At 46.8% G+C, this 22,183-nt stretch overlaps 1 protein-coding gene across 8 annotated transcripts in view; it reads left to right on the forward strand.

Annotated features, from left to right (window-relative positions):
• Positions 1-22,183, forward strand: part of rbbp8 (retinoblastoma binding protein 8) — a 204,554-nt gene that overhangs the window by 156,768 nt on the left and 25,603 nt on the right. For all 8 annotated transcript variants that reach the window (XM_038809731.1, XM_038809738.1, XM_038809733.1 and 5 more), the window contains 3 exons: positions 11,652-11,754; positions 11,876-12,460; positions 18,599-18,731. In XM_038809731.1, the coding sequence (XP_038665659.1) occupies positions 11,652-11,754; positions 11,876-12,460; positions 18,599-18,731 (821 nt within the window). The remainder of the gene's footprint in view (positions 1-11,651; positions 11,755-11,875; positions 12,461-18,598; positions 18,732-22,183) is intronic.

The raw sequence follows: 22,183 nt of genomic DNA on the forward strand, positions 1-22,183 counted from the left end.
AGAATTGCCTGTTCCCTTGTAGAGTCTGTCACAAGCTACTCCAAAGAAACATCTCTTAAACATTCCACAAATTCCTTTTCTTGGGTTCCATTACCAACCTGATTTTCCCAGTCCACATGCATATTGAAGTCCCCATGATTATTTTGATATTGCCTTTTTAAAAATCTGCTTTCTATATCTATGCCAAGAGAGAATATCAAACTAAGCTCGAGTCACAGACAGACTCTCGGCGGCTGTGGCAAGGACTAAACAACATAACGGGCTACAAAGCGAAGCCGAGCAGTATCTCTGGCAGCAGCGCACCCCTCCCCGATGAACTTAATGCATTCTATGCTCGGTTTGAGCAGGTAACCAACAATCTGCTGTCGAATGCCCCAGCAGCCCATAATTCACCCATACCCTCCATCACAGTTTCCGAAGTCAGATCGGCCTTCCTGAAAGTGAACCCACGGAAGGCGATGGGCCCGGACGGGATCCCTGGTCGTGCACTCAGAGTCTGCGCATACCAGCTGGCAGAGGTATTCACAGACATCTTTAACCTATCCCTACTCCACTCTGAGGTCCCCACCTGCTTCAAGAAGACCACCATCATACCGGTACCAAAGAAGAACCAGGCAACATGCCTCAATGACTACCGCCCGGTGGCCCTGACGTCAGTTGTAATGAAGTGCTTCGAGAGGCTGATCATGAAGCGCCTCCATACTCCCGGAACGCCTTGACCCACTTCAATTCGCATACCGTCGCAACCGGTCCACATCAGACGCCATTTACCTGGCCCTACACTCATCCCGAGAGCATCTCGAAAACAAGGACTCCTACATCAGGCTCCTATTTATTGACTACAGCTCCGCCTTCAACACCGTAATCCCAGCCAAGCTCATATCAAAGCTCCAAAACCTAGGACTTGGCTCTCCACTCTGCAACTGGATCCTTGACTTTCTGACCAACAGACCACAGTCAGTAAGAATGAACGCCAACACCTCCTCCACAATAGTCCTCCATACCGGTGCTCCGCAAGACTGCGTGCCTAGCCCCCTACTCTACTCCCTGTACACACACGACTGCGTGGCAAAACTTGCTTCCAACTCCATCTACAAGTTTGCTGACAATACGACCATAGTGTGCCGGATCTCGAATAACGACGAGCCCGAATACAGGAGGGAGATAGAGAACCTGGTGGAGTGGTGTAACGACAACAATCTCTCCCTCAATGCCAGCAAAACTAAAGAGCTGGTCATCGACTTCAGGAAGCGAAGTACTGTACACACCCCTGTCAGCATCAACGGGGCTGAGGTGGAGATGGTTAGCAGTTTCAAATTCCTTGGGGTGCACATCACCAACAATCTGTCCTGGTCCACTCACGTCAACGCTATCACCAAGAAAGCACAACAGCGCCTATACTTCCTCAGGAAACTAAGGAAATTCGGCATGTCCACATTAACCCTTACCAACTTTTACAGATGCACTATAGAAAGCATCCTATCGGGCTGCATCACAGCCTTGTTTGGCAACTGCTCGGCCCAGGACCGCAAGGAACTTCAGAGAGTCGTGAATACCGCCCAGTCCATCACACGAACCTGCCTCCCATCCATGGACTCCATCTACACCTCCCGCTGCCGGGGGAAAGCGGGCAGCATAATCAAGGATCCCTCCCACCCGGCTTACTCACTTTTCCAACTTCTTCCATCGGGCAGGAGATTCAGAAGTCTGAGAACACGCACAAACAGACTCAAAAACAGCTTCTTCCCCACTGTCACCAGACTCCTAAATGACCCTCTTATTGACTGACCTCATTAACACTACACCCTGTATGCTTCAACCAATGCCAATGCTTATGTAGTTACATTGTATATCTTGTGTTGCCCTATTATGTATTCTCATGTATTTTCTTGAATTTTGTTTAATTCCCTTTTCTTCCATGTACTGAATGATCTGTTGAGCTGCTTGTAGAAAAATACTTTTCACTGTACCTCGGTACACGTGACAATAAACAAACAAATCCAAAACAAATCCAAAAATCCAAATATATCTCCTGATTTATTTTCTGCCTCACATCCTGACTACTGCTAGGGGGCCAATACATAACTCCCATCAGGGTCTTTTTACCTTTGCGATTCCTCAACTCTACCCACAGAGAGTTTTTTACCTTTGCGATTCCTCAATAGCAGTGGATAGATGCCCTCCCAAGAATCTATGGCACCAATTCCTGCGTATGTGAGTGACCAGTTCCCTTCACATCAGTGTCACTGACATGTCAATCAGTGACACTGGTTTTCATCAACCTGCAGGTAGCACAGGTGACATTTAACGAGACGCCTACACATGATGGCTCTATGGAGATCTTTCTCTGCATCCAGAGGAGGCCCTGCGGCCTCTTGATACTGAGGGTTCCGCTCCTCCCATTTTGTGGGCCAGACACCTGCGTCACATTCTTCTCCAGCTCTCCTGCCTAAAAGCAATAATGCAGGCAATAATAACACCAGGCTCCATCTTCAGGATGGTCTCCTCACTGCAGTATTAATCGGAGAAATGCAAGAACCGGCATGTTTCCTAAGGTCTGCTTTTGGTCAGATTATCATCTGTCCGAGTGTCCTATCTCCGAAATGATGCCCAGGAATGTTGACCACAACCCCGCCCCCAACGCACATGACCCAACAGCCACCAGCTTTAGCCTCTCGACTTGATATTCAACTCTCATCTCAAGTGCTGGCATCATCCCAACGTGTACTCAAAGCCTTCATGGTTTGGTAAGACCATGAGGGTGAATGTTCAGGATCTACCTTACAATAATTTAGGGCAGTGATGGGAAGCCTAGGTTAGTGAGTGGGCCACATGAGTGGCCCCCTTGATCTCAGTGGACTGTTAGATTGAAATAGGCATGTTCATTAACCATAACTCATGAACAAGATTAAATACATTTTAATGCACAACAAGTATTTCATAAGTTATAGAAAATGTTCAATCAATATTAATAGAACTGTCATCAACTTCAGGTGATAAAAACAAAGAAATATTTACATTTGATTGGACGCAGAGGGAGAACACGGCTCTCACAGAAAATGCTGTATGCAATGTTGTAGGCACCTTACAATGCCTTTGCTTTGCATGCATTGCACTTCAGTCACACCAGTAGGGAAAAAACTATGCGGATCGAAACCAACGTCATGTGGCAACTCTGTGTGTGGGCAACAGTCAACAAAATGTCTCATGGACAGCATGTCGCCCCCGAGCCGCAGGTTGCCCACCGCTGATTTAGAGAGAAAAACAGAAAATACTGGACAATCTCAGCAGGTCTGACGGCATTTTCATCTTTGGTTCAGGAAAAGTGATTTGGGCCATTCCCTGACATTATGTTATCAACTTTAAAAATCAGCCTGTTCACCTGGAATTTTGTTATCTCAGTCAGTTGTAAACTAGATTCTAAGCTGTCCCCTCCCAGGTGGGAATGGAGGAGGGCAGTAGCCGAGGACAGGTTAGAAGGTTAGGTCTACTGGGAGTTGAGGATTATATCTGATCAACCAGGATCTCACTGAATGTCGGAGCAGACTCGATGGGCCGAATGGCCTACTACTGCTCCTACATCTTGTGGCCTATTGGCCCAGTTCTCCATATGGCTAATTGGCCCTCTCGCCCTCAACTCCTCCCCCAGCCTCCTCATAATCTTCTACGCCCCCATGCATCCTCCATGTCCATTCACCCAGGATCTACTCTGTACAAAACTCACAAGCCATATAATAGCACTGGGAAGTCTTTGAAATGCCCATGAAAGAAATAAACATTCTCACTATAGCATGAAGATTAAAAGTTAACAATTGACCAGAAAACCTAAATTGTAATAAAATGCATTTTTTTTTGTTTTACATCATACAATTTAAGGGGCAGCACGGTAGCATGGTGGTTAGCATAAATGCTTCACAGCTCCAGGGTCCCAGGTTCGATTCCCGGCTGGGTCACTGTCTGTGCGGAGTCTGCACATCCTCCCCGTGTGTGCGTGGGTTTTCTCCGGGTGCTCCGGTTTCCTCCCACAGTCCAAAGATGTGCGGGTTAGGTGGATTGGCCATGCTAAATTGCCCGTAGTGTCCTAAAAAAAAGTAAGGTTAAGGGGGGGGTTGTTGGGTTACGGGTATAGGGTGGATACGTGGGTTTGAGTAGGGTGATCATTGCTCGGCACAACATTGAGGGCCGAAGGGCCTGTTCTGTGCTGTACTGTTCTATGTTCTATGTTCTACAAGAAAGCTTAATCAATACAAATATGACCACGCGGCAAAATGTTATTGATGTATATAGCAATGTAGTTGAGCAAGCAGCAGTTATTAATAAAGTAATAGCCAGACCCCACTGAATCAATACAGTATATTCATGTGAAAGTTGATCCCATGATTATTGGTCCAAAAAAGGTCCTAATTTTTTCACTGGGTACAAGAGTCTGCCCTTGTTTTTCATGATCAAAGTCTAAAAATGTCAGCACTAAAGTATATTTGGATTTGTTTATTGTCACATCTACTGAGGTACAGTGAAAAGGATATACCTGCATGCAGCTCAAACTCATTTAGTACATGAAAAGAAAATATGTAACAGGGCAACACAAAATACACAATGTAAATACAATGTAAACAGGTATCGGGTGAAGCATACAGGAGTGTAGTATTAATTAGAATAGTACATAAGAGTGTCGTTTAGGAGTCCGGTAACAGCGGAGAAGAAGCTGTATTTGAATCTGTTCGTGCGTGTTCTCAGACCTTTCTATCTCCTGCCCGATGGAAGCAGTTGGAAGAGTGAGTAAGCCAGGTGGGAGGAGTCTTTGATTTTGCTGCCCACTTTCCCCAGGCAGCGGGAGGTGCAGATAGAGTCAGTGGATGGGAGGCAGGTTTGTGTAATGGACTGGGCTGTGTTCACGACTCTCTGAAGTTTTGTGCGTTCTTGAGCCGAGCAGTTGCCATACCAGGCTGTGATGCAGCCCGATAGAATGCTTTCTATGGTGCACCTGTAAAAGTTAGTAAGTCAATGTGGACATGCAGAATTTCCTTAGTTTCCTGAGGAAGTATAGGCGCTGTTGTGCTTTCTTGGTGATAGCTTCGATGTGAGTGGACCAGGACAGATTTTTGGTGATGTGCACACCTCGGAATTTGAAGCTGTCAACCATCTCTACTTCGGCCTCGTTGATGCAGACAGGGTTGTGTACAATACATTGCTTCCTAATGTCAATGACCAGCTCTTTAGTTTTGCTGGCATTGAGGGAGAGATTGTTGGTGTTACACCACTCCACTAGGTTCTCTATCTCCCTCCTGTATTCTGACTCATCATTGTTCGAGATCCGACCCACTATTGGTGTATCGTCAGCAAACGTGTAGATGTAGTTGGAGCCAAATTTTGCCATATTCTCTAATCAGGTCAAAAACTTCAATTCATTATTAATGTAAAATGTCAGGCTTACTATATTTCTTCCAGTTTCTACTTGTCAATTAAGACAGGGAGAAGAAAGTACAATTTTGACTGTTGTTGGAGCAACTGACTGATTGGAGAACAGAAATAAACAGCACAGATAAACAGGATGCAGGGGTCAACTTCTAGAGCAAACATCAAATAAATGAACACCTGGGTGTTGTGTCCTCAACCATCACCTTCAGCCTTCCTGGGGCAGAGAGGCTCAGGCCCTGCCAGCCAGTCCCTTGCAACTGTGCAATTCATCTGCATCAAGGTCCAGGTCAAAGGCTGAGGACCATCGGTATGGCATTTTCAAATGATGCTGTCTTATCCTTTCCTTCTTTTCTGGCCCCCCAGCAGCATTGAAACCCCAGACCCAGCTAACACTACTGCATCCTCTCCTGGGATGAGATGGGGAGATGAGTGGACTCTAATAAAAACAGAAACCGAGAATAAATGGATGGTGTGGGTGCTGCTTCCTCCATTATCTTGGAAATTCTTTTGAGACCTATTTTAGGTGTGTCAGGCAGGTGTGATTTACTTAAAAGTAAGCCCCTCAGAAACTTTACCCTTTACCCATTTTTGCCTAAAACGTTGATAAACGAGTAAAACTAGCAGAGCTGGTTTTGAGTGATTAACACCTCGATGCTCGACATGTTGTCTTAGCATAGGATGCTGCTGTTCGACCGCCTTTCTTGTCACTGGATTTTGAGGACCTTACAAATGCGCCTCTGGTAGTACTTCTCTGGTGCTTCAAGTTGCCTGCTGTAGGTTGTCCGAGTGTCCAAAATATTTCTGAGTGCAGGGGTCACTGCTGCCCAATGAAAAAATGAAATAATAAACCATGATCTTTGTTTTGGGTGAGAAATCCTGGTCCTCAAATATCTCAGTGAGCACTTTGAGGCAGCAATGAATAGAGGCTAACTAACCATTTGCTATCTGATTGCATGTTGTACCTACATGTTAACTTTCTGTGATTCAGGTAAAAGGACACTCTGGTTCCTCTGCAGTGGATATTTTCCAATATCTCAACAATTAAAAGAAATTCTGCTTTTTCTGTTTTTCTTCCAAAATGGATACAACCTCAAACTTATCCACTTTCTAGTTAATCTGCCATGTTCTGGCCCACTCTCAACCTGTTTCTATTCCTCTGCAGCCTCCTTGTTTCTTACTCACATCTTGCTTTACCTAACTTTGTAACACCAGCAAAGTTGTGTACGTTAAACTCTGTCTCCTCATCTAAGTCATTGATATAGATTGTAAATAGCTGAGTCCCAAGCACTGCTCAATGCAGTTCCCTTTAAGCAATCCCCAAAATGATCCATTTATTCATCCTGTGATGTCCATTTATCGAGTTGGTGGTGCGTTGTCACATGGATGGAGTTTTACAAAGTTAACCAGGAAGAACAAAATGCACCAATCAGTGTAGCAATACAGTTTAAAATAACCAGGAAATGTCAGTGTCCGAACATAAGAGTTCACCAGCAATCCTCACAGAGTAAGGAAAAATAGTAAAAGGACAGAATGAAAGGCTCTTTATTTAAAAGGGTCACAGCATTTGTAACTGGATGGATAAATTGAGAGCACAAATAGAAATGAATGGATATACTATGATAGCAATTAGAGAGAAGTGATTGCAAAAGGACCAAGGAAAAGTGGGTAGCTGTTTGATAAAGGATGAGGTCAACAAAGAACCATAGAATCCCTACAGTACAGAAGAAGATCATTCGGCCCATCAAATCTACACTAACCCTCCAAAACAGCATCCTGCCCAGGCCCATTTCCCCACCCTATCCCCACAACCCCACCTAACCTGCACATCCCCAGACACTAAGGAGCAATTTTACCATGGCTATCCACCTAACCTGCACATTTATTGGCTGTGGGAGGAAACTGAAGCACCCGGAGGGAACCCACGCAGAAACGGGGAGAATGTGCAACTCCAGACAGTCACCCAAGACCAGAATGAGCCCTGGTCCCTGGTGCTGTGAGGCAGCAGTACTAAACACTGTGCCACGTGCCACCTCTTGACTCCGTGCAAATTTAGTTTGAGTGAAGATAAAAAATAGCAAGGGAAATAAGTCACTATCGGGAGTGGTGTATACATCCCCTAAAGTACCTACACTGAAGAATGAGTATGCATCAAGAAATAATGGCAGTATGTAAGGATCAAGGTGGCAAAGGTAGCCTTGAGGATGAGTTCATAGGGTGCATTTGGGGCAGTTTCTTAGAATAATATGTTCTGGAAGCAACCAGGGAACAGGCTATTTTACACCTGGTAATGGTTTGGGGATGAATTAATTAATGGCCTCACAGTAAAGAATCTTCAAAGCACCAGGGATCATCATATGATAGAATTTCACATTCCGTTTGAGAGTAAGAAATCCAGGTCCGAAACTAGTGTCTAAAACTTAAATAAAAGCAATTAAAAAGATATAAAGCAGAGATGGTCTGGGAAAATAGGTTAAAGAGTAAGAAGGTAGATAAGCAGTGCAGATATTGAAGGATATATTTCATAACTGTCAACAAAGATGATTTCTACTGAAAAAGAAAGATTCTAAGAGAGGGGTGCACTATCCCTGGCTAGTTAAGAAAGCTAAGGGTGGTGCCAAATTGAAAGTAAAGGTGTACAATGCGGTGAAGGTTCGTGGTATTTCAAAAGATTGGGAACATTTTTCAAAACTTTAGGTGTGGCATGATGGCACAGTGATTAGCACTGCTGCCTCGCAACACCAGGGACCCGGGTCGATTCCAGCCTTGGGTGACTGTCTGTGTGGAGTTTGCACATTCTCCCCATGCCTGCGTGGGTTTTCTCCGGCTGCTCCAGTTTCCTCCCACAGTCTAAAGATGTGCAGATTAGGTGGATTGGCTGTGCTAAACTGCCCCTTGGTGTCCAATGGTTAGGTGGGTTTACATTGTAATGGGGTTAGCATGGGAGATTGGACCTATGTACGGTGATCTTTCGGAGGGTCAGTGCAGACTCAATAGACCGAATGGCCTCCTTCTGCTCTGTAGGGATTTTGTGGTTCCCTCCAATCCCATCACATTAACATTGTGTAATAGTCTGTGGTACCTTATTAAATACCTTATTTTAAAAATCCGAAGGCATTGCATCCTCTAGTTCCCTCTTATCCACCCTACAACTGACAAGGAACTCTAGCAAATTTGTCAAAAATGTTTTCCCTTTCAAAAAAACCGTGTTGATTCTGCCTAATTAATTATAAGTTTTTAAATGCTATATTACTATATCCCTAATAAATGATTCTAAGGGTGGCGCAGTGGTTAGCATTGCTGCCTCATGGCGCTGAGGTCCCAGGTTCGATCCCGGCTCTGGGTCACTGTCCATGTAGCTTTTGCACATTCTCCCCGTGTTTGCGTGGGTTTCACCCCCACAACCCAAAGATGTGCAGGCTAGGTGGATTGGCCATGCTAAATTGCCCCTTAATTGGAAAAAAAATGAATTGGGTACTCTAAATTTATATTTTAAACAAAAATGATTCTAAGGTCTTCCCTGCGATGATGTCAGGCTAACTGGCCTATATTCCCCCTCTTTTCCTTTTTCTTCCTTTCTTGAACAGGGGGGGTCACATTTTTTACCTTCAATCAGTTGGGACTGTTCTGGAATCGAGGGAATTCTGTGTAAGTTTGATAATTCTTTCCAAATATGCAGGCACATCTATGACATATGCCATGCATTTTATATTGCCATGTATCATGTGGAACGAAAGAGAAAATGCTGGAAAATCTCAGCAGGTCTGGCAGCATCTGTAGGGAGAGAAAAGAGCTAACGTTTCGAGTCCGATGACTCTTTATCAAAGCTAAAAGAGAAAGTGGGAAATATTTATACTGTGGAGTGAGAATGAAAGATGAGTCATAGCCACAGAAACCCAGGGAAACCGGCTGCTAATGGCCAGAGAAACCAAGGGGTAAGAGTGCTAATGGCAGTCCCCAGAGAGAACAAACTATGTGAAAAGCCAAACAGCAGAGAAACTAACATCAGAGGATGAACTATAGATGTGGGGGGAGGGGAAGGGGGAAGCAAAGAAGAGAAAGGTTAAGATTGGGATAAGATTGGGGGGGGGAGGGGTTAAATATATATTAAGAAAGAAAGAAATAGTAAAAGACAGTTAAAATGAAATGGGATGAAAACAAATGGGTTGAGGTGGGGTAGAACTGATCATCTGAAGTTGTTGAATTCGATGGTGAGACCAGAAGGCTGTGGTGTGCCTAACTGGAAGATGAGATGTTGTTCCTCCAGTTTGCATTGAGCTTCACTGGAACATTGCAGCAGGCCAAGAACGGACATGTGGGCATGGGAGCAGGGTCTTTTGTTAAAATGGCAAGCAACAGGAAGGTCAGGGTCCTGAATGCACATAGACCGAAGATGCTCAGCAAGGCAATCATCCAGTCTGCATTTGGCCTCTCCGATATAGAGGAGACCACATTGGGAGCAGCAAATGCAGTAGAACAAATTGGAAGAGATGTAAGTTGAAATGCTGCTTAACCTGGAATGAGTGTTTTGGGCCTGGAATGTTAAGCATGGAAGAGGTAAACGGGCAGGTGTTACACCTTCTGCGATTGCATGGGAAGGTGCCATGGGTGATGGGAGAAGTACTGGATATGGTGGAGGAGTGGACTAGATTATCTCTGAGGGAACGGTCTCTGCGGAATGCTGACAGAAGGAGTGAAAGGAAGATGTGTTTGGTGGTGGCATCACGCTGGAGTTGGCGAAAATGGCGGAGGATTATGCTTTGCATATGGAGGCTAGTGGGATGAAATGTGAGCACAAGGGGGACTCCATCCTTGTTCTGGGAGGGAGGGGGAGAGGGCGAGGGTAGTGACGTGGGAGATGGACCGCACACTGTTGTGGACCCTGTCAACAACTATAGATGGGAAATCATGGTCGAGGATCATCGGAACAAATGCGACGGAGGCGAAGGAGTTGAGAGAAAGAGATGGAGTCCTAACAGGGTGTAGGGTGCGAAGAGCTGTAGTACAGATGGCTGTGGGAGTCAGTGGGCTTGTAGTGGATATTAGTGGATAGTCTATTGCCGGAAATGGAGACAGAAAGATCAAGGAAGGGAAGGGAAGTGTCTGAGATGGACCAGGTGAAAGTGATGGAGGGGTGGAAACTGGAAGCGAAGTTGATGAATTTTTCCAGGTCCGGACGAAAGCATCACGCAGCACCAAAATAGTCATCAGTGTATCAGTAAAGGAATTGTGGGAGGGGGCCCGTATAGGCCTGGAACAAGGGATGTTCCACATACCCCATAAAAAGGCAAGCGTAGCTAGGACCCATGCGGGTACCCATTGCTACACCTTTGATTTGGAGAAAGTGGGATGAGTTAAAGGAGAAGTTGTTGAGAGATAGAACGAGTTCAGCTAGGCGGAAGAGAGTGGTGGTGGATGGGAATTGTCCGGGCCTCTTTTCGAGAAAGAAGGAAAGAGCTCTCAGAATCCTGGATGGGTGGGGAGGGAATGGACCAGAGGAGTAAGAACAAAGAACAAAGAAAAGCCCTTCGGCCCTCCAAACCCATGCCGACCATGCTGCCCGTCTAAACTAAAATCATCTACACTTCCTGGGTCCGTATCCCTCTATTCCCATCCTATTCATGTATTTGGCCTGGCCCGCGATCGGGGCCCTCCGATCAGCGGGCCGGCCTCTCTGTCAGGGGGGTCTCCTTTCGTCCGCGCAGGCTCTTGTAGCCCAGCGCCATTTGGCGTCGGGGCCGGCGGAGGGAAGAAGGCACTGTGCATGTGCTAGTTGGCGCCGGCCCAACTGCACATGCGCAAACCCCGTGGCGCTGGGTTCAGGCCGGGATCGGCAGGCCGCTCCAGCGTCGTGCTACTCCACTGTGGGCCGTAGAATGGGGTCCCGGAACGGTCGCCGACGCCGGAGTAAAACACTCCCGTTTTTACGCCGGCGTCGGCACTCAGCCGCCTGATGGGAGAATCCCGCCCGGGGTACGAAGGATTGGGACTGGTGGAGGGCCTAGGCTAGGCAGTGGTGTTGATACTGGGAGAAATGGGGTACGAAGGATTGGGACTGGTGGAGGCCCTGGAATGGGCAGTGGTGTTGATACTGTACTGGGATAAATGTGGTACGAGGGATTGGTGCTGGGATTTTATCGCATGTAGAATGCCCACCTGTCTATCAAATGCCATAATTTGTTATTATTCACTCTCCTATTGAGAGAAGGCAACTAAAGTCTAAAATGTTCTTTTAGGTTTCCTTGTGCAACAGAAGCAGATGAAGGGTGTAGGAACTGGGTTTCGCAGTGTACGTCTCCTGTATTTGGAGGTTCTGCTAAAGATTTTACTGATCCAGCAGTAAGTAGATCATCTTTATTTAGTCAGAGTTTCTTTTCAAGAGTCGGAATTTCTTGGACATGTTCAAATACGAAATCCAAAGACTAAAAGTTTTGCTCTTATTTAATTCTTTGATTACCAGATTAAAATCGACCAATTCCTTGAAGAATCTAAGATGGGAGAACAGGAGATTCCAAAAAAGTTCATTGAAGTGAAGTCTGGGAACACTGCCTGCCAGCCTACATCTAACAGGTTGGCAAAAAGGAAAAAAATAGAAGACGAAAGGGATTCTCCCACTAATTGTGAAAAGCCTTCATTTAATAAGGAAAATCTTCCATCAAAATTAGAGAAAGCTGTTTCTGTGAACAATGATAATCTTGACAAGCCACTGGACTTGTCTGACCATGTTTCTAGTGGCCGGTTGGAAGTTAGAAGCCAAGGAAAAGATGAAGTGTGTAGTAAACTAATTAAGGTTACCCCACTGGAATGCCTGAAACCAAGTATAAAGACAACAAATTTCAGAAGAACCTACAATGGATTTACTAACGATCCTCAGGACGATACTTACCTGCAAGAGATCATTGGGAGATCTCGGAGTGAAGTATGTCAAGATGTTAAAATAAAAAGTGAAAAGAATGGAGGGGATGGAGATTCATCCAGTTGTAGATATTCTCAACTACAATCCAGTAACGTTACTCGGAATGAGCAACTTCTTAATGATCGAAAGGTATGTTTCATGTGTATATATAGTAATGGAACCTACTCATTTTTCACTTAGCAATTGTGACAATTTGTGTAGTGTGTCTCCATTACAGAATAATGGATTAAAGGAAAATGATGAAGGTAATAAGTGCTGTGACATTGCATGTCGGGATAAGTAGAAACCGCAGTAGGTCATTCAGCCCTTGAGCTTGTTTTGCCATTCAGTTAAATCAGGGGTGGGCAAACTTTTCCGTGCAAGGGCCACATTCAGAAATTCACAATTTTAAAGGGCCGCATAGTATATTAAGTAAAATAATTACTTCACCCGGTTATGATTCTGGGCGCCTCATATAGAACATAGAACAGTATAGCACAAAACAGGCCCTTCGGCCCTCGACGTTGTGCCGAGCAATGATTACCCTACTCAAGTCAACGTATCCACCCTATACCAGTAAGTAACCCAACAGCCCCCCCCCCCCCCCATTAACCTTAAAAAAAATTATTTAAAAAAAAAGTTTTTAAAAAAATTATTATTTTTTTTTTTAATGACTTGGGGGGCCGCATAAAGACCTTTGGTGGGCCGCATGCGGCCTGTGGGCTGTAGTTTGCCCACCCCTGAGTTAAATCATGGCTGACCTCAACCTCAACTCCGTTTGTCTCCTATTGTTCCATTTCCCTGATACCCTTACCTCATATTAATTTATATCTGTCTTGGAATCTATAAAAAAAAACTCAGCATTCACAGGCTTCTGGTAATATCATTCCACATTTCTACTACCCTTTGTGTGAAAAAAATGACACCATAGATACAGATCTGGGGCGGAATTCTCCCCTACCCGGCGGGGCGGGGAGTCCCGGCGTGGCGGAGTGGCGCCAACCCACTCCGGTGTCGGGCCTCCCCAAAGGTGCGGAATTCTACGCACCTTTAGGGGCTAGGCCCGCGCCTGAGTGGCTCCCGCTCCGCCGATGGCAGCAAAACTGGCGGCAACAGCCTTTGGCGCTACACCGCCCGGCGACGGGGCTGGCCGAAAGGCCTTCGCCAGTCCGCACATGCGCCGGAGCGTCAGCGACCACAGACGTCACCACCTGCGCATGCGTGATGGAGGGGGTCTCCTGCCTCCGCCATGGTGGAGGCAGTGGCGGCGTCGGAAGAAAAAGAGTGCCCCGACGGCACTGGCCCGATCGCGGGCCAGGCCACCGTGGGGGAACCCCCCGGGGTCTGATCGCCCTGCGCCCCCCCCGGGGGCCCGCTCACGCCACCAATCCCGCCGGCACAGAGGTTTTTTAAACCACGTCGGTGGGATTGGCCTATCAGCGGCGGGACTTTGGCCCATCGCAGGCCGGAGAATTGCCGCAGTGAGCCCGCCGATCGGCGCGGGGGGCACGGCGATCGGCGAGGCGTGATTCCCGCTCCCGCCAATTCCCGGGTGCCGGAGAATTCCGGCCACTGCGGGGGCGGGATTTATGCCGGCCCTGGGCGATTCCACAACCCTGTGGGGGGTCGCAGAATTCCGCCCCTGGTTCTTCCACTCTACTGAACTGGTGCTGTGTCAACTTTGCTGCAGGGAGGCTGCGAGCCAGCTTTCTCACATGGTTACACAGTTTAAATCAGGACATTTCCACCAGGCTGCTGTAGGCAGGTGGAGGTGAAGATGCACTGGCAGCAGTGTGGTTGTACTTTGTGCTTATTCCTCATCGCAGATGTTGAAGTGGGAGGTCCAAGATGGGGAAAAAATATGCTTGCATTTGAAGGCTCAGAAGATGATGTGAAACTGGAAATTTTAGCTGAAAGTTAAAGTAAAAGTCTATGTGGAATAGAATAAGTGTACATAATATATTCCACAGATGGAATAATAATTGTGGAAAATTTAAACTATCCTGAAATTAATTGGCCAGAAGAGAGAGATAAACTGTATAAGGGGATGACGTTTCTACAATGTGTACAGGGTGTCATTTTAACTCAATAGGTAAAACACTTGTCAAGGGAAGATTAGCTGTCAGGTCTGGTAATAGGGAATAAAGCAAAACAGATAGTAAGTATAAGGATAGCAGTGGGGAGCATGGCAAGTGTGAATATGTAGAGATTGGGAGTGAAATCTAAACAATTAGGAAGGCAAAGAGGAATGATTAAATTATCAAGGAACATAAAGCAGCAGTACAATATTCTATAGAAACATGTAAAGGACAGTCAGGTGGGGAATGGGGATCATGAAGAAATTTACAGGATAAAATCAGACTCTGAATTTCAGATCGGCGATTTCAGGTGGTTCTGCCAGTTTAACCTTGATAGTTACTCTGAAAAAGATAGAGGGGGAAAAAAAGTCACTTCTAACTCCAGAGTAACTATTTAAACGCCCAGGCCCACATGGGACAGCCCCCAGGAAAATTAACCTCCAGAGGACCCACCACTCCACCCCCTTCTCTCCCCAGTCTGACCTGATTTGACCCTCCTTGCAACTTGGTTCTGTGCACCCCAGTTACTCCACGCCAATGCTGCCGAGTGCACGATTCGCTGCTCCTGTCTCTCCCAGCCCGAGGGAGGAAGGTTGGGTGACACATGGGCTTTGGAATCCCAGTGAAGGCAAATCTGCTGGAGATTGCCACTCCAAGGAAGTTACTTTGCTTCAGATCAGTTAGACAGAGCAGCAGAACCTAAGATTAGAAATGATACAACCAGAAGTAAAATAGAGAAGTATTAAATAAATTAATCAAATTCTGAGGATACAACCTGTGGTCTGGATAGATCACAATGTATTCTAAAAGTATCTAGGGATTGCAGAGGCACAATTCCATACACTTAATTTGGGTTTTAGTGCCCAGAGGACTGGCAGATAGCTAACCGAGTGAGTATATTTAAGAAGAAGATGGACCATATCAAAGAAACTACAGACAGGCAGCTTAACAATAGTACCAGAAAATATAATGGAAACCTGACCAAAAAAGAAAATAGAAAAATATTTGGAAATAAAAAAAACTGAATATTCAGCATAGATTTCAGAAGAGAAAGTCTTTCTATAGTTATCTCTTTAGTTAAGAGAGATAATAGACAAGGTTAATGCAGATGTAACTTTACCTACATTTCCAAACAATAGGGTTTAATTGCAGAGGATAGAAAGGAGAAGTAGAGAAGCTATGCTAAGCTTATATCGAACCTTTTGAGAACTGTGTACAATTCTCATTGCTGTACTATAACAATGATGTGGATGCATTGGAGAAGGTGCAAACATAATCTGCAAGTGTGATGTCAAAAATGTGAAGTTACACCAATCGAGAAATTATGAACAAATGGGGTGCCACTTCCCTTGAAAAGAGAAGAACGGAAGGTGACCTAATAGGTTCCTTAAAATGATGTTAACGTTTTGATAGACGAGGCACACATTGTCTTTTCCATTTGTGGCGAAGAGAAAAACTAGCCATCAGAATAAGATGGACACCAAGGATTCAAACAGTGTTCAGAAGAAACCTCTTCACCCAGAGACTGGAGAATGTCAAAATCGTTACCCCAGGAAATATCAGAAATAGGAGCAGGAGTAGGCCATTTGGCCCTTGGAGCCTGCTCTGCCATTCAATATGACCATGGCTGACCATCCAACTCCGTAATCTGTTCCTGCTTTTCCCCCATATCTTTTGATCCCTTTAGTCCCAAGAGCTAAATCTTACTCTTTCTTGAAAATGTATGTTTTGGCCTTGACTGTTTCCTGTGGTAGCGAATTCCACAGGCTTACTACTCTCTGAGTGAAGACATTTCTCCTCCTCAGTCCTAAAAGGTTTACCCTGTATCCTTAGACTATAACCCCTGGTTCGGGGCACCCCCACCATCAGGAACATTCTTCCTGCATCTATCCTGTCTAGTCCTGGTGGAATTTTATAGGTTTCTAAGAATTCCCTCTCATTCTTCTGAACTCCAGCGAATATCATTCTAATCAACTCAATCTGGTCCCATACGTCAGTCCCGCCGTCCCATGAATCAGTATTATAAACTGTCTCTGAAGTGATTGCGGTGAAGAAGATGGATAGGATGGGAATAGAGTGTTTATGTTGATCGAGGAGTAAAAATGTGGAGAGGCGAAAGTGGAGATAATTGCAGGGAAGTGGAATTCAGGCTGAATGACTTGCTTGCATTGTACATTTTGTGTAATTCTAAATCTTAAATAAAATCATAATTAATTTATTGTCCACATTATAGTAATTGCTAACATAAATAATCTTTTTTTAAATTTAGAGTACCCAATTCATTTTTTCCAATTAAGGGGCAATTTTAGCCTGGCCATTCCACCTAGCCTGCACATCTTTGGGTTGTGGGGGTGAAACCCACGCAAACACGGGGAGAATGTGCAAACTCCACACAGACAGTGACCCAGAGACGGGATCGAACCTGGGACCTCGGCGCCATGAGGCAGCAGTGCTAACCACTGCACCGCCGTGTTGCCCTATAAATAATATTCATGACTACTTCATACATGGATTGAAATAGTTAATGGAATACTGTTTTAAACATTACAATAAAGACATCCAAGAATTCAGTTTATTCCATCATTGCCCATAAGCCAGTGGTATCTTGGCAGAAATCTCCCTCTTCACTCCAGTTGAAGAATGCACAGCTTTGAAGCACAATGAAGCGGAAAAGGTTGTGATGACACTGGTATGCTGCTTGTGGTTAACCTGGGGATTTCTAGCAAATAAGACATTGGAGAAATCCAGTTTTGTGATGATGAAGTTAGGATTTTGGTAAAGGTAAAGGTACACAGGTGGCGGTCCAAAAATGAAACAAAGCGGTGTAGTGAATGAATACAAAAGAAAGTTGATCTTGAGATCAAACAGCACACCAAGGTTCAATATCTCTGATTGATGAAATCCAGGACAGAATTGTGCAGGTACTTTTGCCAGAGCAGTTTCATGCTATTGGCCACACTCCAAATAAATTTTGCGAGTATCCAAATTTACTTTAGATTAGACCATTATAGCTGATAATGTGAAGGCTCTTTCCTTTCACCTCAATGCCTAAAGTGCCATTTTATCACAAAATTAATTGATTCCATATCTTCTTCAAGATTCATAAGGAGTTATTTAAGGAGTGATGAAAGCCTCCTTAAATAACTCCTTAAGGAGTGATGAAAGCCTGAAAATGGACACCATGTGATTGTTTGTTGATAAAACATGGCAGTTTGTAAATGTGGGGCTGGATTCTCCCTTCCTGCCCACCGCAAGGACGCCACGGGTGAGCCCCGTACAATGGAGAACTCCATTGACCTCGGGCAGGATTTTCAGATTACCAGGCGAACGCGGCCAGAGAATCCCGTTCGTGGCTTTGCAGATAATTGATGATTATCGTGATTTAATGTGCCCGGAGATGCTAAAACAGAAACCTGAAAATTTAGCGCACTCAAACGCTATTCAGACGCAATTTTTGTGGAGTGGTATATGTAGCCTCTAGTGCTCCAAATTCACTGATGGTGTGGAATGCACTGGCTGACATGCAATGGAATATTTCAGGCTAATTCAGTCCACGCAGGAGCACACATGGGCCCTCTGATGTGGAACTCAAGATTCAGAGGAGGAGGGATGTTATGTACCCTCGAGGGTGAAGGAGCCTGTCTCACTCTCCTGCAGTAGCCACTATGCTCTCACCTGGTTTCATTCCTCCTCAAGACTAAGGTACAGCAAGATCCCCATAACCAAGCACTCCCTTTCTCCTGGTGACTGTAAGGTCTAAGCACTCATTCAGTTTAGATGAAGTTCTCAGAGGATTTCTGAGAAAAATGTTGCTTGAGTTTTTAAAGCCTATTTCAAGGTTCCCAGACAATTTCCTGATGTATTTCAAAGTGCAGTCTACCTCTAGCAGTAAGTGAACAATGAAAATTGTCTTTGAGTTCTGGAAATTCACAGCAACAAATTCTTCACTTCTGTCCAGCTGGTCACCATTAAGTAAGGTCGTGAAGTGCTAGCCATCAAAATAATGTTTAGTCAACAGCCAATTTTATTATCAATCGGGCCTTAATCAGCCTAAGGCAACTGTTCCTAGCATATACATCAGTTTCTTTACCAAGATGGCATCTTGCACGAAATGTGCAAGAAACCGGTATTGCAGCTAAAGACCCCAACTTGACCAACATATAAAATATATGGGAAAATTACTTAAAAGTATTTCATATTCTTGTCTCAGGATGTTGAAGTGAATGTTCCCACAAGGAAAATTGCAAAAACGGCATCCACAGAATCAGAGCCCACTTCAGTGCTTCAACCAAACCCAAACCCATGTGCAACAGTTGTAAAATGTACACATGTTGATAAAGATGGTAAGTTGATGTTCCAATTATTCTGTAGCATTTAAATGATTGAACTGAAATTTTGACTTCAGTAATACAGCATTATACTTCTCTGCTATAAAACATTGAGAACTTCTGCATTTGTACTAACTGATTCGTTTTGTAACTGAGTACTCTGTTCATTTGAGAAAGATTTTCAAAATGTGCCTGCGCTATATTAAATAATAAATATTACTGTTATTTTCTGGTATCATTCAGTGATTTGGTGATATTGCTTCCATCCCTCTTCACCCCACAGTGCAGGTTGAAATTGGATAGTTAATCAAATATGTCGGCATTCCTCCATTTTACCAATTTAAATTGATGTACAGTGTGCATGGTGCCCATGCCAAATGGCACTTTCACATTGTGAATGTAACTATTGGCCTGTACTGCTTCCTCCGGCAATGATTTAATGAGCTTATTATAGTGTGATCACCTTATTGAGAGAGTGGTCTTATAGTTTATATTAATCAAGGATCCAAAGGCAATGTAACATCAGAGGTGGTAGTACATGAAAGAACACTTTAATGAGGAAGGGTTTAATTGCTTCAGCATGAGCAATTAACAAAGGGACAGAAACATGATAAACCTGTCACAATGTATGATAATTGTAAGTATCAGAGGGCACTTCTGGGAATGAGAAACTAATGCCATGTCACTGCTCTTGTGTGTGTACCTATCAGCAGCAGTAGAGAGGCCGAGAAGCAGGCTACCTGCTTTCCCACTGAAGTCTGTAATGAGTAGTGCTACATACAGACTTAATAAATTACATAGATAATGGGCGGGATTCTCCGATAATCGGTGCGATGGCCGTAACCCGGCACCTAAAACGGCATGAATCACTCTGGCGTCGGGCCCCCCGAAACGGCGCAAATTCTCCGGCCCGGAATGGGCTAGAAGCAGCATGACACCATTTGCAACAGCATCACCTCTCACGGACGCACAGCGCCACAGCACAAAAGACTCCCCCCGGAGACCCGTCAAGATAGCCACCCGCGCGCAGCGCGAGGTTCCAGGAGCGGGAAATCGAGGCGCTACTGGATGCAGTGGAGCAGAGGAGGGAGGCCCTGTACCCGGACACGGCCACAGGGTCGCTCCATTCCTCAGCCGACCTCTGTGGAGGGAGGTGGCAGAGACCATCAGCGCCGTGGCTATAACACCAAGGACAGGCGCCCAGTGCCACAAGAAGGTCAATGACCTTGTCAGGGCAGCCAGGGTGAGTAACCCCCCCGCCCCACATCCGATGTGCGGCACAGCCCTAGGTGCAACTGACATGGCTGCACCCACCCATGCAGCCTGCAGTGGCAGGATGTGTTGTGCACCCCAGCCAATATACACACAACCGCTAGTGTGCATGTATATCTCTGCCTTAGACTGTTGCTCTTTATCCCTGCCACCCACCTGCCCCCCCCACAGGAGAAGCATGCACACAACAACCGGGAGCGTGAGAGGACCGGAGGGGGTCCAGCTGATTTGCGACCACTAACCGTTCATGAAATGAAATGAAAATCGCTTATTGTTACGAGTAGGCTTCAATGAAGTTACTGTGAAAAGCCCCTGGTCGCCGCATTCCGGCGCCTGTCCGGGGAGGCTGGTATGGGAATCGAACTGTGTTGCTGGCCTGCCTTGGTCTGCTTTAAAAGCCACCGATTTAGCCCAGTGTGCTTGAGGCGAGGGCCTGGAACTCGCGGACGAACCCGTAAACCGAGAGGTTGCAGATGCAGAGGCCGGGGGCGCACCATCAAGTGAGACCCCCGCATGGCCTCCCCCTCTTTTCCCCTTCCCCCATATACCCCTTATCCCCATATCTCCCTTATCCCCATATTCCCCTTCCCCCATATCCCCCTTGCCCTCGATCCCCACCTGCGTGTCTAGCCATGCATGCTGTATTGTGCATTGCAGGACCAAACATCGAGGCACCCGTCCCTGCGGATGCCGACCGCCCCAGGACGATCCAGGGCGGCCACAAGACAGGGAGAGACCCGGCCCATCAGGCATACAATGCCCCCAGGACGTTCCAGGGCGGCCACGAGCCAGGGACAGACCCGGAGCACCAGGGAGACAACGCCCCCATTTTGTGCGAGTGCGGCGACGCCGGCGGGCCACACCCAGTGACGAGGGGGGCAGCCGCAGGCCCCCGTCGCAGCCGAGCAAGGATACCGCGACCCAGGACACCGCGGCCCAGGACTGCGCAGCCCAGGGCACCGCGGCCCAGGGGACAGTGACATACAGTGGAAGGGTGGATAAGAACCACCACCCCAGTGGACCATGGACTTTGGGTCAGATGAGAAGCACGACACAACGCCACTGCTATCTCCTACACCCTCTACCATTGCAGACACTCACCTCGGTTGGGCACTTTAGCGATGAGGCTTCTGGTACACTCACTGGTGTGCACAACACAGCATACCGATACAGCAGGTGGAGGTAGGTGCAGCCGAGGGGCCAGAAGTTCGGATGCCACCCCGTCACGAGCAACCATCTGCCGCCCAGACGGATCCCGGGTTCCGGGAGTTACCACACCCATCCATCGGCCCGATGCAGTCACGGAACCAGGGGCGATCGAAGGGGGTGACGGCCGGCTTGCGGCAGCTGCAGACGTGGTGGAGGAGTCCATCTGCGTCCAGGAGCAGGGAGTGGTGCCGGTCATGCGTGCCACCCATGAGGGGTGATGGAACGTCGGCCTCAGATGAGTGAGCTCCCCCTCCCCCGGGTCACCCTCGCCATCCCCCGGGCAGAGGACGGGACCATGCGCTGCAGTGTCACGACTGCATGCAGGGATGGTCCGGGTGGAGGGTGGTACTGTGGCCATGAGTCAGACATTTCTAACGATGTGGAGCCCGGAGCTCATCGCAGAGCGGGTCGTCATCATCCTCCATGGCCTGCAATAGACACGCTTCCATCGGCGACCCTGTGAGCCCGGCCCGTTGTGCTGCAGGTGCATGTGCAGTGGAGGGGTGGTGTGCATGCAGGTGGGCTGAGGGTGGTTGGTGGTGGGTGGGGGGGTGAGGGTGGTTGGTGGTGGTAGGTGGGGGGGGGGTGAGGGTGGTCGGCTGGTGCCGTGGTGTGCAGTCTGTGCCCATGCTTGCCATTTTCCCACGCCCCCCTAGTCAGTGAACCGGGCGACTATCAGCCTGTCCCGTGCCCGCTGGCCCAGCCGGTAACGGTGGGCAGACTCCCGTCCATGTCCAGCCCGTCTGTCCTGACCATTGCCCCCATCCTCCTCATCTGCGGAGGTCTGCGCCTCGTCTTGCTGTTCCTCCCCTTCCCCCTCCTCTGCCTGCAGCACATCGCCCCTCTGCTGGGCTATGCTGTGCAGGATGCAGCACACCCCAACGATGCGGCCGACCCAAATGGCGGGTACTGGAGGGCCCCTCTTGACCACACCCCTGGTTGCTGCATGGGCATTGTTGTAGCGGTTCTCTGTGTCAGTCTGTGGC

The sequence above is a fragment of the Scyliorhinus canicula genome, chromosome 10 (assembly GCF_902713615.1).
Source record: "Scyliorhinus canicula chromosome 10, sScyCan1.1, whole genome shotgun sequence".
Taxonomy (NCBI): Eukaryota; Metazoa; Chordata; class Chondrichthyes; order Carcharhiniformes; family Scyliorhinidae; genus Scyliorhinus; species Scyliorhinus canicula.